The 15,845-nt window shown below is 39.8% G+C and overlaps 1 protein-coding gene across 4 annotated transcripts in view; it reads right to left on the bottom strand.

Annotated features, from left to right (window-relative positions):
• Positions 1-1,185: 1,185 nt before the first annotated feature.
• LOC105559828 (transmembrane and TPR repeat-containing protein 1-like) overlaps positions 1,186-15,845 on the bottom strand; it is a 194,517-nt gene continuing 179,857 nt past the window's right edge. For 3 of the 4 annotated variants that reach the window (XM_012008432.1, XM_012008433.1, XM_012008430.1), the window contains 5 exons: positions 14,694-14,834; positions 11,903-12,102; positions 11,584-11,719; positions 4,245-4,374; positions 1,186-2,998 (listed from right to left, as the gene is read on the bottom strand). In XM_012008432.1, coding sequence (XP_011863822.1) covers positions 2,813-2,998; positions 4,245-4,374; positions 11,584-11,719; positions 11,903-12,102; positions 14,694-14,834 — 793 coding nt within the window. In that variant the 3' untranslated portion in view covers positions 1,186-2,812. The remainder of the gene's footprint in view (positions 2,999-4,244; positions 4,375-11,583; positions 11,720-11,902; positions 12,103-14,693; positions 14,835-15,845) is intronic. The other variant, XM_012008431.1, reaches the window with a different exon arrangement.

Below are 15,845 nucleotides of genomic sequence, written 5' to 3'. Positions count from 1 at the left end.
TGAATTGCAAATTATTTTTAACCGCCGGATCTTCTCGACGTTTAATTACCATTACATAATATCACAAAATTGTCATCGCTAATATAGCAGAATAGACGTATCTGTCACGGGTAATGTAATTTTTATACATGTAAACTACGTTATCTCATTGAATTCATAATGAAATGCGGTGGTGCTAAATGCTTATTTTCCGTTAAAATTGGAGAAATGCCTAAGGCTTAAACGTACGAAAAATAGAATACTCAGCTCACTCCCATACCTTGTATTAAATGTATTAGCCTTCAAATATTTTATTTCTTACCTTAGCTAATGAGCAACTCTCCTACGACCTCTTATTTTAGTAGCTTCATCCGTACGGTGCCTACGAGGAAAAAGCTCGATTCCTCATTTCTTAGATGTAATGTATTATGCTTGCGCAAAACTTATGCAACTCTGATTGACGCTGGCCGATTAACGTATAATTTATGTTCATATTTTTAACAACTGAATTCTCTCCAATTTAATTTATTCTTGAACTGACTTTGCAGTCTCATTTGCATAAAATATCAAAAATAGTCTACATGTCGTAATTAATATTATTAAATATAAATGAATTAAATGAAGAAATCGATCGGTGTCCTAGGTTTTAATGTTTATTGCATTAAAACAAAATGCTGGAGTCAAGATATTCGAGCTGCGAACAACAAACAAGAGTCGTAGACAGAAAGATATAGTAACTGAAAATGTAACTTCATACATATGCATTGCCATTTCCATATACCATTATAGTTTAGATCTTATTCTCGTTTCGTTGCATTTTTTCCCACTATCCGCAGCGTTCTGCAAAGTACCACAGGCCGTTGTAACCGGATGGCCAAAATTTATTTACTCGAGTTCGTTATAACGATATTACATGACAGTAATTTTTATAGTAGAGAAGTTTAATAAGCATCGACAAAATTTTCGATGTAACATTTCTTTTCTGTATACAGGTATATACATTGGTCTTCTATTAAGTTTTGGCAATGTTCTGCAAGTATTCGTAAAGGGACACGCAAATCATTAAAATCCATCGCACGCGTTACACATACATATTAACAGATTGTATTTTATTAATTTTGCCGGGCTGTTATATGATGAATCGCAGAAGAATTGTTTCAATTTTATTAACTATTTCAAATATATGTTCCCAAGAATATTTCAGGCAATTTAAATAATTCGTCAGCCATTGTAATATTACAGTCAATAAACTAATATTATTTTAATATTAAAGTCTAACCCGCGTGAAATACTGACTTCTCTCTCTTTTACAACGAATTGATAAACGTTGAAGAGGAAAAACTGCCATGAGAATCTTCTTTACGAGATACTTGCAATCGAATATTGCCATACCAAGCTCATCGAAGAATGTGTTTGTTTAAAATTATTTGTTTCTTTAATTTTCAATACAAAAGCCATACCACACGCCACAAATTAGCGGCACATTCATTACCCTAGTATTGGCACCGTGTATTTACGTGCGTAAAATTGCGTATCTACGAGAGAGGAACGCAAAGTACGATCCGAGAAAGAGCCTCAAAAGCATACGTATTCTCGTCTTATGCACTGTGCTATTGTCATTATTATCCAAGAGACGAAATTTAACGGCATGATTTTCTTTTTCCTGCACAGCACTTCCATCCTCTGTGTACAAATGACAAGAAAAAGAACAATGTAAATTTCAATGAATGTCTAGATGCGTAAATGTGTACGCGTGTGCACATATTCGTTGATGTAACGAAAATTATGAATGTTCGCAGACTCGCGAGAAGATGGATTAATTTTTAGTATTACGATATCCACTCGTATCTCAAGTATTTCTGAGACGACTATAGTTTTGCTAAATTGCCCACCTTTTTGTCGAGATTATTTTTCACGAATGCAATCCTCTATTTTATTACGATTTCATTACGAGATCGTTCGCTCGAAACACTTTGTATTTTTGTTGTTACACGTACAATGGCAACTTTATCGTTTCATCGAAACGAATATCGTAAAAACGTTGAAAGCACACACGAGAAACAGCAAATATTTATAGAAACACGTCATGCTACACGTAATTACATTACCAATTACAATTATCGCGTTTCAAAAGTGTAGGTGGACGCGCGCTTGAACGCATACGGCTTTTTATGTCATATCTGATTATGTGTTTAATCAATACGCGAGAAACTGTATAATCGTTCGACGCGCACAGTTAATCGCTCGAATCTCCCTTGGTCCTCTCTCGTTTAAGTATTCTTATGATAAATTGAAAAGTGGCAAAATAATTTTCAAGGAATTTAACTCTAGCATTCAATTCTCACCATTAGCGCAACATTGTCATTTGTCCTGGCGCGAATGATCTCAAAACGTTTCGTTCCAAACGCTCGAAGCCAAAATCTACGGAGTAGGCATCTGTTTCTTTTTATTATTTTCGCTTATTAGCAACTTTGTTCTCGAAGAGATCGCGACTCGCATCGTCGCTGTCCGATCGACAGGATAAACAGGATGCCACGAAGAAGGCGAGGGCACACATATAAACGATAACGGTATATGCGTACCTGCTTCCATTTCGTTATCGTGATTAATCCGCGACAGGGTTGGGACCTGCGGTCCCAGAGATAGCACACAAACACGGCATACGAAAAATATTCAGGCATTCCACTATAATAGGACTCTCTTCGTCGCTGACGATCGTCGGACGAGGCTGCTACGCGGTCGGAATTTATCGCGCTCCCTCTCTTCATCTCCCACGGCCGGTTTTCAGCTGGCGAACGAGTAGGAGGTAGATCCGATCCCCGATCGGGCCGGACTAAAGCGTCTCCAGAAAATTCTGCACGAGCAGGGTGGGCGCGGTCACGCGCGCCTTCCCTTTTCTCGGCTGTCTGCAGGCGCGCACGTTGCAACGCGGCGCCCGCTGCAGCTGTTCCGACTTGTTGCTGTCTTGTTCGAGCTGCACCGACACGCTGGCCACGCGCGGCCTCGAACATCCGTTCTCCTACAACAGACAATTGCCGATGCTCCAGCGAAATTTGCGACCTCTCCGTCATTTACGCGGCGCGACGGGTAAACCGCTGAGAGGGCATTGTGGTGTACAGATTTGCGGCATTACTGGGCATAACTAGGCATTTTTCGGGCATTATAACGATAAAACCAGATAACATAAGATAATAAGACAATGCCCACTGGGCATCTTTTCATTTTGGTCAGCGGTTTACCCCTTGACGCGGTGCATACGGGGCGGTAACCTCCGGCAGCTCGCTCTACGATTGTAACGAATGCTTCCCGACGTACGAAATTAAATGATATCAAATATTATTACGTAGCTACAAAAGTTAAGTACGCTACGATAATACAGCGCATTAGTTAATTAATACCATCGCCTTTAAACTGCGCCGAGAATATTAACGCTGAATATCAGTTGAAACGCAGAAGTCTATAGTCGAGCTGAATGTAATTTCAAAATTATGTAGCTTTGGCAAATTTTACTCACTGCGCACGTCATGCTTTCAGCCACGACTGACATTAGTTTTGCGCGTACGTCTCGCACAAATATTTTAAATTCTATCATGCCACTATGATTTATAGTTGGTTTTGATGTATGATTTGTGTAACGATCAAATTTTGAAAGTATATGCATGTGTCTATTTGCACGGCGCCCCTTTGGCACGCGTAAGTTCAACAAAGAAGGCAAAAGGCTGCATTTTTCCCCTTCGCGTGACTTGACGGAAAAATATTCAGTTATTTCTGAAGCTGCCTCACAAATGCTCTAGCAAATGGGCAGCTTCACGATTATTATCAGTGTGCACGTGATAATCACGAAAGCGACTTAATCCGGACAAAATGGTAAGAGGATAATGTGTGGCTAAATGTGCAAGTACTTAAATCTTTAATGAGTGAAACAAGTTGTGTTCGAGAAACTTAAGTTGAAATGAGACCGGAATGATGAAAGGCAGAGGGAAAGAGACTAAACAGAACTGTATCCATTTAATTAGAATTATGACGACGTGACAAAAGAATTTTACTCCGAACCTGCGAATGTAGGAACTGAAGAAAGCAGCAGCGGGAAAAATCAGAATCGCATGTCATAGCGTGCCAGTAATAACTTTTAAGATTATCCACCTTGATAAACAGACAAAGGCTCGTTGCACGAAGATAACCGATGGCAGCAAGAGAAACGGCGAACTAAATCCGCAAAACTTTGCCACTATACACGCGATGCTCGTATGGCCGAAACTACTAACCGATATACAGAGATTCCGTTGATGTTGATGAGTCCTTTGACGAGACTCGCTTTGTAACTGCCACGCACGAATATACAAATCCCCGCGATAGATGAAGCCTCCCCGTTTCGCTCGTAACATTAAATGCCACCTGAAACAAAGAGGAAAATAAAATTCCGCATTGTTAGCACGCCACATAACTCATATTCGTTTGCTTTCATGGTCTGCATAAAATTATGTTGCACAGCGAGCTGTGGAATACTTTCGTGGGCAAAAGCGTGCGTTCTTTTCTGAGGGATTCGTCTCCCGTGTATATAGCAGAAGTAATCAATAATTGCCGGAGAGAAGAAAGATTTATTCCCTCCTTAAATTAAGTCTCTCTTTCTCTCTCTCTCTCTCTCTCTCTCTCTCTCTCTCTCTCTCTCTCTCTCTCTCTCTCTCTCTCTCTCCTAGATTTTCTCTCTTATCAAATCCGCTGAATTTATCGTCAATTAAACTGAGCAAAGCGTCCATCCATAGGCACGAAACTGCGTAGCCAAGGAGAGAAAAATGGAAAATCTAAGAGTCAGCTTAGTCGTGCTCGCTTGATGATAACTTATGTTTCTTTCAATTTATAATGGGACAAAGATTTGTCCCATGCATCCCATCTTTCAAAAAATTAGTGAATACTTAATGCATGCGCAGAAGAAGATCTATATTAGACGTTATAAATGTGTTTACTGTATTAAAAAACTAAACTAATCAGGTACATACGTGTCGGTATTTCCAAAAATTATAGTCTTTAAGAGCAAAAATTATACTCTTAAAGACTATAATTTTTTTAAATCCTTAAAATTTTATACGTTTTATGCTGCCTTTTATAACCAATTGTGTGTATTTTTAAATACGAGAAAGTGTTCATGTCTAGCTCCATCTAGTGTGAAAATGGATACACAACAGAGATACACATATATATGTATATATACATTGTGTGTGTATATATATATTCTGTTATTGTACCAGAGGTACGTGAATTCTCTCTCTCTCCCCCCCCCCTCCCTACATATTTTAGATTCCACGGTATCCGTTCTCGTACTGATGTAGTGCCGATATCATTATTCAACCGCTCGCACCCTCCATAAAATAAATTCGTAAGTGACATACCCTTTTTTACGCGTCACTTGCGCTCTAAGTTCCTTCGTGATCTTCCCACTCACGCCTGAGCGTGATATTTACGAGGCGTAAAAGAGGGAAAGTTGATAGACGAAAATGATACAAAGGTTCGCGATCTTATATCCATATATTTGACTCGTAAATTCGGCTACGGTATTTTACACTCGGCGACTACCAGAGAACTCTACGTTATACTGGAATACCTAGTACGCGTTGAGAAAATCGGCAGAGTGCCATTTCTGTATCCTCTCTTGCTAGTGTTTAGTCGATCAACGATTTTAATCGACGGATGAGACTTAAGCCAACGGCACACGATTATGCTGTTTTTCCTTCTAGATTGCTTGCGAGAACTTGTAAGGACGCAGAGCTTTAGATCAGGTGACTTAAGGCTAAATCCCGATTGGCTCTCGTAAGCAATCCAGTAGGAAAAATAGTATCGTGTGCCGTTGATTTTACATATTTAAAAGGAGATAGAAAAATGTTGAGCAACTAAATTATTTAAGAAAGAGAGAAATAGTATCACTTGTCTATCTCACTCTGGCTATTTTCTCCCATTTGACTAGGTATTCTAGTATTATACAGAGTTCACTGGTGGCGACTTTCACGGCAGTGTAAGATACAAAATATTTAGTGCAATATATTAGTTTTGCTCCATTTTGTTCTCTTTCTCTCGAGACGTTAATTTTTTTATTATGAACGCTCACTGAAAGGATAATTCCTGCATTAACTAGTCAAGCTGCAACTCGTTTCGAATCGCAGTCATCGATCTAACGAATCTACGTGAAAGGGCGCGTATGAGATCTGTGTATTTTTTGTGTGGCAAAATCCGGCCGTGCTGCGAATAGTAACGGATTATCACTTATGTAACGCAGAAAACTGTAGCTTGAATGCGCCGTGCGTCATAAGCATAATATCGCATAATTGCAACTCAATAGCTTTCTCTCGCACGCGAATGAATCTTGTGTGATGTCAAAGTGAACGCTATATTGTCCCGGCTGCACATTCAGTCACCCGAATAATTCTGATCGTTATCAAGGCCGTAACATTTACGCGGACGCAGTTAGAGCAGATTCGAAGCATTGACAATACCAGCGTTTTCGTACCGGTTAATCGAACGCGTGTCTATGTATATCGAATAGCTTCACCCCTCATCCAGTATCAATGCCGATATCGACCCGCGCCAGCGACAACGTTGACGTCCGGCTGGTCCGAACCGACTGTAATCGCAACGTGACTTAGCAATCTCACGTGTCTCCGAGCACATCGGGTCAGTTTGAAATCGCTTGTGATCGATCGTATGTCCCTACTGGGAGATAGTCATGTTGCTGCAACATGCAGTTACACCGACATGACCAATTCAGTCTAAATAATATCAAGATAAAAGCGATAGTTAAAAAAGTTTATTGAAAAAAATGCACTACGGTATCAGTGTTGGCCTTTTTTTTTCAACGGAAAGCATCGAGATCAGTGCAATTTTGATAAATCCATTTTTTGACGCTGCAGATATCGAAACATACGTTTCTCCCTGTGAGCAAAAATAAATTCGCCGCCGCCGCCGCCGCCGCCGCCGCGCGAATACCACTTATGATTTTACTGGAGGATTTAGAGATTAAAGTTTTGCAAAATTAAAGTTTCGCGGCGAGCATTGTTAAAGCCGACCGCGAGCCCTCTATCTCGGACGGACACATTCGTGTGAAATAAACTCTAACTCAACTGTGGTCGTAACGAAGTGGTAACGCGCGGCTACCGCCGGTCATATCGGCCGTTCGGTGGTTCACCGATAGACCGGATGAAACACGGCGTTCCATGAATTATAAAATCGCTATTTACAGCGGAAGATACAGACCGTGTCGGCTGGGAGTGGTCGCGCGCGGGTTGGAACACCGGGTGTAATATCGCATCCTGCCTCGCGCAAACGATAGCGGCGAAGGTTGATCCAAAATTATTGCGCCGCACGCGCATTTCTTTCTCGCGTTCGAACAGTTGTTACAAGTTGCGTGAGATCGCGACCGCAGCAGGCCGTTCGTCGAGACCATAACGATGCATCGTTGCGGTTCGCGATTGCCGGTAGAATTGACGACATGGACCATCACTTCGACGCGTTTATCATGAGTGTTAGACTTTGGAAAACAAAAACGAGGAAGCATTTGCGCGAATAAACGCGTTGCGTTTTATCGGTCAGACTTGCAGGAATACAGGAAACGTCCGTAAATTGTCGATTTATCAGTTCGTTGAGCGCTTAACGCAACGGCGACGACAGCGCCCGTGGCACATTATCCTGTACGGCGGATTTTCTTTAAATTTATATGTCTGATAGGGAAAAAGGAATGTGAGGAAGCTCGATGAATTTTCGCTGAATTTCCAGCGAGCGATTCGATTAACTTTCACGTGTTAATCTTTATTTCAGATGTTGTTTTAGACGAATCGCCTGCGCGCCGGGACGTATTCATTTTGTTTCAGTAGGAGTTACAATTATGAGATAATTTCGCTGCGCCCAATGAAAGTTTTACGATCTTTGCACGTTAATTAATGAGCCAATAAATATTTATCTCGACGCGCGCGCCGCGCTTCGATGTTCAAATTATTTGAATCGGCATAATTTAATGATAGGCAAATAAGTGAATTTAAACAATGAGACTGTATTTCAAAATTATTTTCATACCGACATATACTTTCGACGCTCGCTGCACGTGACTCTGCATTTTACAGCCATTTACCCAAATAGTTCGAAAATTGGACATTTGTTCAATTCTTTAAATGAAATGGAAACGCACTGGACAGAAAACATATCAAGCGATTTCACATGCGATGATCAAACGATTTCAGCACACTCATGGAGAAAATGTGCTGTGCCTCTAAAACATGACAATAATTGGTGGTATTTTCGGCAGTTATGTATATCCCTCTCTGCTGATTAACAGATATGATTTTAATTGTATTTGCTGCTGTTAATTCGACTATAAAAGGCTATTAATTGCGCATAAAACAAATGATTAATTTATAATTATAAGGTGTTGAATATATCCATTTTCATACATTTATTTACAAGTTGCTGTCAAAACGCTTTTTGCGTGCGAACAAGATGTTTATCTCATTATCAAACCAACATAATGCATAACGTTATAAATTTATTAGCCGTAAAAATAATTAAATACATATCGCGATAGGAATGAATTTAAATACAAATTTCAGTACAAACTTTAATATATATTTATTTTTTTCGCAAAAGTGCATTGTAACCACGAGTGAATACAAACTGACACTGAAAAAAAAAAACGATTATAACCATCCGATCGATCCATTCTTCATATTTTCTATGATGTTCACTCTAAGCACGAACACCCCATGGAGCATAACTCTATTGTTAACGACAATGTAGTGGAAAGACCTTCGTCAATGGCTGAGAAAATTGCGTCCGGAGACTATGAGATTTTATCTCTGTAAGAAACTGTGTGGTCCGTCTCGATGACGTAGCAGGCAAAATCTAGCATATTTCATACGAAATAATACAGTACTTTTCTCAATCATCTTGTTGCCATGAATCGTATAAAAATTATGCAGTTTCCATTATATCTTGCATATCTTATTGCATAAAATCAATTTTAACCTAACGTTTGCAGGTAATTTCATTAAACTCGAATAAAATGTTACGTTTGACATCAATAAAAAAGGCTCATGATATCTGAGAAATCTTTTACACGGTGTAATTTTATTGCGAAAAAAGTTAAATATTCTTTCTGGTACGGGCGTATCTGTGTGATCACCTATCCGAGTACGTTTAAAAATTTTACAGGACCTGCATAAAGTTTTTCATGAAAATTATATTTTCATTTCTTTTTACTTCAGAAGAAGAGAGAGAGAGAGAGAGAGAGAGAGAGAGAGAGAGAGAGAGAGAGAACAACTTTCCCAAAATGGTATCGTAATATGTCACACGTTCAGTCGGTGGTTTCCTTGACAATGTCAATATCATATTGTACGTCCATAAAAGCGGACGCAGACGAGATATTCGATATCGAGCTACGTGCCGATCGCGACACTTAATTACTTCAGATCGGAAACGGCGTGTCCCGGAGCGAGGCACAAATGAAACCGTGACCCAATCAACGAAAACCGCAGGCGATTTATGAGAAATTAATCCGACCATCGCGTACGGAATGGAAATATTGGGAGCTCGCCTCGGCTTGGCTTTAAATAAATGAAACGTGAAGCGCCCTCGCGCCATAAAAAGTTCGCGGCACGTTTCCCGTTGACGGCGATGCCATTCGAAATAATATAATTAAACAAGGTCACACCACTACCGTTCGCGGGCGTCGGGTTGAACAATACCCTTCAAACTCTGTCTCACGCGTTTATTGACGGACAAGAATACTCCGAACAATATAATTCTCTTGCACCCGGCGGATTTGTACGCTATTGAATGCGCCATCGGGTAACAAACGTGAATTTCATGTTTCTCTTATGTTAGTGCACATTTCACGTATTCGTTGCGAATAATACCTAAGCTGAAGGCACGCGTAAAGTGCACGGTGAATTAATCAATAGCGTGTTAGAATGTCATAAATTTATAACAATTGTGCATATGCATTTACAAGTAGAAATATAAATAGAACGCATGTTGTTCGTCTCTAAAAAATGTAAAGCTGTTAATTAAACGTAATACGATTCTATCCTTGTACGAAGAGGTTGTTGAAATTGAAAGTACGTTATTTGCTTGGCATTCACAAGCCTACGTGTGAAAAATCTAGCTCATTGTGCAAAATTTAAATAAGTACAACAGGTAGCAGTGCAATTAACTGTTATTGTTATTGCACATTTATCTGGATCTCGCATAAAGTGGACAGTCTAAAGTCTCTTTGTATTTTCCTTCAGCCACTATATGTACACGAATATATACTTTACCCCACCAATCCGTTGCGGACTGCGGAGAGATTTATATTTGCATTTAAAATCTGAGCGATGCGCCACATCTGTCAAACGATGCATATTGAAATTTCGCGTGTGGTAGCGACACAGAGAGGAAAAGAGAGAGTGAGAGAGAGAGAATGGTTCGCTGCTCGACCGCCTGTCCGGCGGCGCCTCTCCGAGCGTTGTTTCTCCAAAATTTAACCCCCTTTCGCCCCGTTGCTCCTACATCCCCCGGGCCACGCCTACGTGCCTATCTCTGGCTCTGCAAAATTCGTATACGTTCGGACGACGATTCGCCACCGCGGCTCTTCGTTGTTGGCAAGCCCGTCGAAACAGGGAGTGTGTGGGTGTGTGTGTGTGAGAAAGAGAGAGAGAACCAACTACAAAAACAGCGCGAATCGTCGCTGGCAAATTTACCGTGCGTGTTTTATAGGCGCTATTTGCACACACAGCGGGACGCGGGAGGATTACAGTGCGAGGGTAGGAAAAATGGGCGGCGGGGTGACGGCAGTCGCAGCGAAAACACGGGGACCAGCCGCTTGCGCGCCCCGTTATCGTATAATCTACATGTATACGTAGATGTGTCGCGTACGTAAACGGCCGATGGCGAACTCGGCCGTCGAGACAGAACGATCGCATCAACTCGCGAGACAGTATCGAATCTGTTTTCATTTTTCCCCCTTTTTTTTTCTAAATTTTTTTTAAATTTTATTCTCCTCGATATATTTCGCGCGAGATACGAAAATCGTGTGGAATTTTTAATCAACCCGCGCGGAACGAAGATCGAGTCCGGAGAGATCGCCGGAAAAAATTGAATTCGTCCATTGATTGCGAATTGACGTGCGCGCTAACGTACCGAGTACTTGCCGCGCGAATAAGCCCGCCGCTCGATTCGCAACGCTGTAAAGCCCATCTGAAATTGAAAGGATTTCCGCGCGACGGAGCCACGCTTCGCCGCATGCACGGAATTCGTAACACGCGGAAGAGCCCGTGTTTGTACACGATCTCACGCCGGCGCCGAGGAAATTACGAATTCGGACATTACGTCGCGCAATCCGAAGTGCGGCGATATTCTCCGGAATGTAGATTTGATGCTATTTTAAGTAATCCGGGGAAATGGGTTTGATGCGACTCTTCCGCTCGTTCCGACGTTTTTTTTTTGCGCGCGCGAATGATCAGACGCATGGAGGAAAACAGCGCGCGACCCTATTCTTATAATGCCTTGGAGAGTATGCTTTTCGGGAAAAGTTTTTCCAACGGCGACTTGTTCGTCAACGCGTACACGCGCACGTGGAATGCTCACCTGATGATGAGCTGGTGTACTCTGGACCACTGACCTCGCGACCTCAAAATCCTGAGCGTACCAATGAGCGACGGCTTGTGCGACGGAAAGATCTCCATTGCTTTGAAATAGTACCGGAGCGAGGGCAACCATTTGCCTGAAAGAGACGAAGCAAGTTTGCCGCAAGTGCAAATTTAGGGTTGCGATCATGCGAACTGCCTCGTAACTGGCAACTCCGACAAGATTGTGTTCTACTTTCGTCGACAAGTAGTGCTTCTCCCGCCCGAGATTTGAAGGTCTTCCACCTGCTACTCCGAGTTTATTTCATTTAACAACTCACCGTTCTTGTACAACCAGTAAGCATACTCAGCGAGAGCGTCCGGGTTCCGTGGCTGAAGGTGAATTACGTGCCTCAGCAGCTCGCCTGTTGCAGGACCGGTAGCGATTCTCGCCAGGACTCTAAACGCCGGCGCGTATGCCGGGTCCAGCGACACGCATCTTCTTAGCATCTCGATGCACCGTTCAGTTCGGTTTGTTCTTCTAAAAGCAAAAGTTTACAAACGTAAAGTACTTAATATTAGACTAGCACTATGGCATTACAAAAAATTATGTTTAATATGGCAACTTTCAGTACATATTAATTAACCAATTTGATTTACATTCATAAGAAATTTATGACTGTCTTCTATGTAGAACCAAAGTACAATATATTTGAACAAACTGCATTTCTAGCGTATTAGATACACGAACGGTGGTTAAAACGTGAAATATAATAAAGGAGTGAGATAAAATGCAATATAACTGAAAGATTATCATTTATTATTCTCAACTAGTGACGAGCAATTTGATTTTAATTAGCGTCAATTATAAATTCCATACATATCGTTCAAGTAATATTATTTAATCACTCAATACCGACCGTATGTCAATACGTTTCACTCATAATATGGATATTTATTTCTTGCTTGGATTGCTTTATCGTTCGATAACGAAAAATACTTAAAAGTAGAGCGACAGGCTGAAAAAGGCCCAACGTTGGAAAGACCAACGGACAAGGTACGCGGTAAATTTGGCGTTCCCCGTGCAAATTGAACGGCAATTTCGCGAACGCGTCCGGTTGAATTATAGTCGTGCGCTTTCACGTAATCGACTTTACGCCCGACAAAAGACTCGGTAATTGTCAGAGAATGGCGACGCCAATAATGCCGATCGACAATGCCGTTTTTACTGTTTACGCCCGTAGCTTGAGCGATGCTTTTTACCAATATCGCTCTATCGGCGTTTCAGTCTGACGGAAAGGGAAAATATTAATCGATGAAAGAGCACTGTAGACGCACGTTTATACGTAGAATACATCTTGGATCCATTCAAAATAGACTCGTATCCTGCCTGAGGTTATATTTTTCGCAATAAACTTGCAATAAAATTATTTGGACCGTAACACCTTGTCACGGCTCTTAACTCTCTTACTTCTTCGAATTTTCGCTTAACACATCAGAGGTACCCCTGTGAAGTTAGCCCCCCCCCCCATTATTTAAAATTTTAACTTTTCTTACGAGTTCCCTATAGATTTACAATAGTTCCAGAGTTCTTGATGGGTTTAAGAAATTGCCCATTAAAGACGTTAAAATGAATTTTTTTTTAAATGGGGGCTAACTGCACGCAGCCCCCCATTTTCGTAAAAACTAATTTTTTAATGGAGTTCTGGATAGATTTCGCATAGTTCTAGAGTTCTTGATACATTTTAACAATAGTTCTGCACGAGAAAGTAAAAAAAAACCAAGTTGAAGAATCAAGAAACAACCCCAGAAATAGAAAAATTTTTTCGGGTCTTATAAGACAGAAACTGACACCTAAAATCGCCCATAACTTATTTGAAAGATAAAAATTAAAAAATAAAACGAAACTTGGACATTTTAAAGAGTAGCAAAGTTTTATATATTTGTCTGCGTTTTCTTATAAATAACGTGAATACATTTGCGATGATAATGCGCATCTCTATAATCAAAACGGAAATAGAGCAAGAACGCGTGCCTCGTAGTTTACACGTATTATGCATATAGTCACCTCATCTCAAAGAGAGTCACCTTATTATAGTGCACTTCGTATATGCGCGATTTCTCATGCATAACATATGTACATATACATATGTATATGCAGCATTACATTCCACGCATTTCAGCTATTGTATAATTCATTCAATACGCAAATACATTAATGTATACATTATGTAAAATCAATTATATATTACACAAATACATTACGTTGAAAATTATAATAAAAACGGGCTAAGCTAAAACGTATCATTGTTTCTCGTATGTAATAATAATATTATTACACAAATGTTACGCTGATACGCTATGCTTATATAAGATTGACGTGGAAAACCATTGCACTAAATAGTTAATGATTATAACCGAGTATGGAATTAAATGATATATTAAATTAAACATTACAGAGAATAAAATAGGTATCTCTTTATTAAAAGTTTTTTTGTGCTACATATGATGTTTTTTATCAAAAGAGATCCCTTGATAGGAAGAAAAATAATTTTTGTTTTTACAATTTCTGTTGTTTGTGTAACCAGAAAAAAAGGAAATATATTATAAACAAGAGGTATAAATAAAAGTAAATGGGAAACTAAAACATTTAATTAGTTGTATAAATATTTCATCGGATATATTGGCTGATTTCAAATATCATTCCTCAGCAGAAAGAGAAAGAGAAATAAATGAGATCCCATGTTTTCACGAGTCACGCACAATAAACGGAAAATTGTTGCGTGTGTGTCCCATTTCTGCCCTTAATTAAATTTTAATTTATCAAGTAGGAAGACGTTAATTAAACTTTAATTTTAACCATGCCACCGGAATTACAGCCCATGCTAAATTTACCGTCGGAAACGCGGCTCGCGCTGGATCGATAACCCGTTGATACAACGGTGGACTAGGAGATAGAGAGAGAGAGAGATACTTTTATTACGTAGAAACGATCACCGGCTCCTAATAATTAATTGACAATAATGTAATTCAGCGAATTATACCGACGGCTAGACCAATTGATTAATCATATTAGTAATTGATAATCTAGTGTCATTCATCTCGGAGAGAAAGTGTTTATCATTCACTGACCTGTACAATCGTCCGAGGTTATAATGAGCATTTACGTGACCAGGTTGAGCATTAATAGCTGCTAGAAAATGGTATTCCGCTTGATCGTCTATCGTGAGAGTTCCAAGATTATTATGTGCACTGGCGTACCCCGGCCAAAGCCTGCAACAAACAAGATTATTCTTTGACGATATTTAATCCCTTGTTGGTTACACATTTTCACATTGTATGATTAATCCTCGTGGAATACCACGTGTTCCGCAAAAACTTATTAATATTTCCCGAAAATCATTTTACTTTTGCAAAAATCTGACAGCTGCATAATTCTTAATTTACTTACTTTGTCATATCGTATGTGACAATTATAATAATAGTAATTATTATTCCGATATTTTAAACCTTACTCGAGATTTTATGGCAGCCATGCAAACCGGTGTGGAATTACTTAAATGAATCATAGATCGCGAACAATTGGAGAATCAAGGGGAAAGAATGATAGAAGAAAAGAGTGGGTTGGCTGAAAAAAAAGAACGTGAAAGAAAACAAAAGAATAAATTGAACAGACCGCGCGACGGAGGCTCTACAAGCGAGATAATGGATCGGAATTACCCCTGGCCGAATCCATTAGCCTTTGATGGCGTTCGTCATTCTGGCGGAATAGTATTTCCGGCTACGAATCGTCACCGAATGCAATTTTCAAAATGTTTGCTCGAAATCCTATCCGGCAGATAATTAGTCAACACATTCTCGTTTTGACACAATTACTTTAACATATACAATTACATTAGAGGTCTTGTTAATTCATTTTATAAATAGCATAATAATAAGTTTGAATCAAGCTGTTCTTAGCTCTTTCAATTGTATAAAATTGGAAATATTAAAACATTATCTCTACAGAAATGTACCATAGTATATTTAAATATATGGATTCTTGCTCTCGGATTGGTTTCCAATATTTGTCGCTAGAACATATATAACTTGGGTTTTGAACAATATATATATATTCTCGTGTATAAATATACATATATCACGATCGAATAGTGCTCTCGTAAAATATTCTAATAGCAAGACATTAAATGAAATTGATCGCATCGACTAGAGAAAACTAGAAATTGGATATATTACATATTGCGCGCGACTTTGGCTCAATGTCAAGATGTAGCTGTATCGGAA

Source organism: Vollenhovia emeryi, unplaced genomic scaffold, assembly GCF_000949405.1.
Source record: "Vollenhovia emeryi isolate VEMERY1.0 unplaced genomic scaffold, V.emery_V1.0 DF939252.1, whole genome shotgun sequence".
Taxonomy (NCBI): domain Eukaryota; kingdom Metazoa; phylum Arthropoda; class Insecta; order Hymenoptera; family Formicidae; genus Vollenhovia; species Vollenhovia emeryi.
Note: the sequence above shows the minus strand (reverse complement) of the source record. Positions and strands in the feature narration are given on the sequence as shown.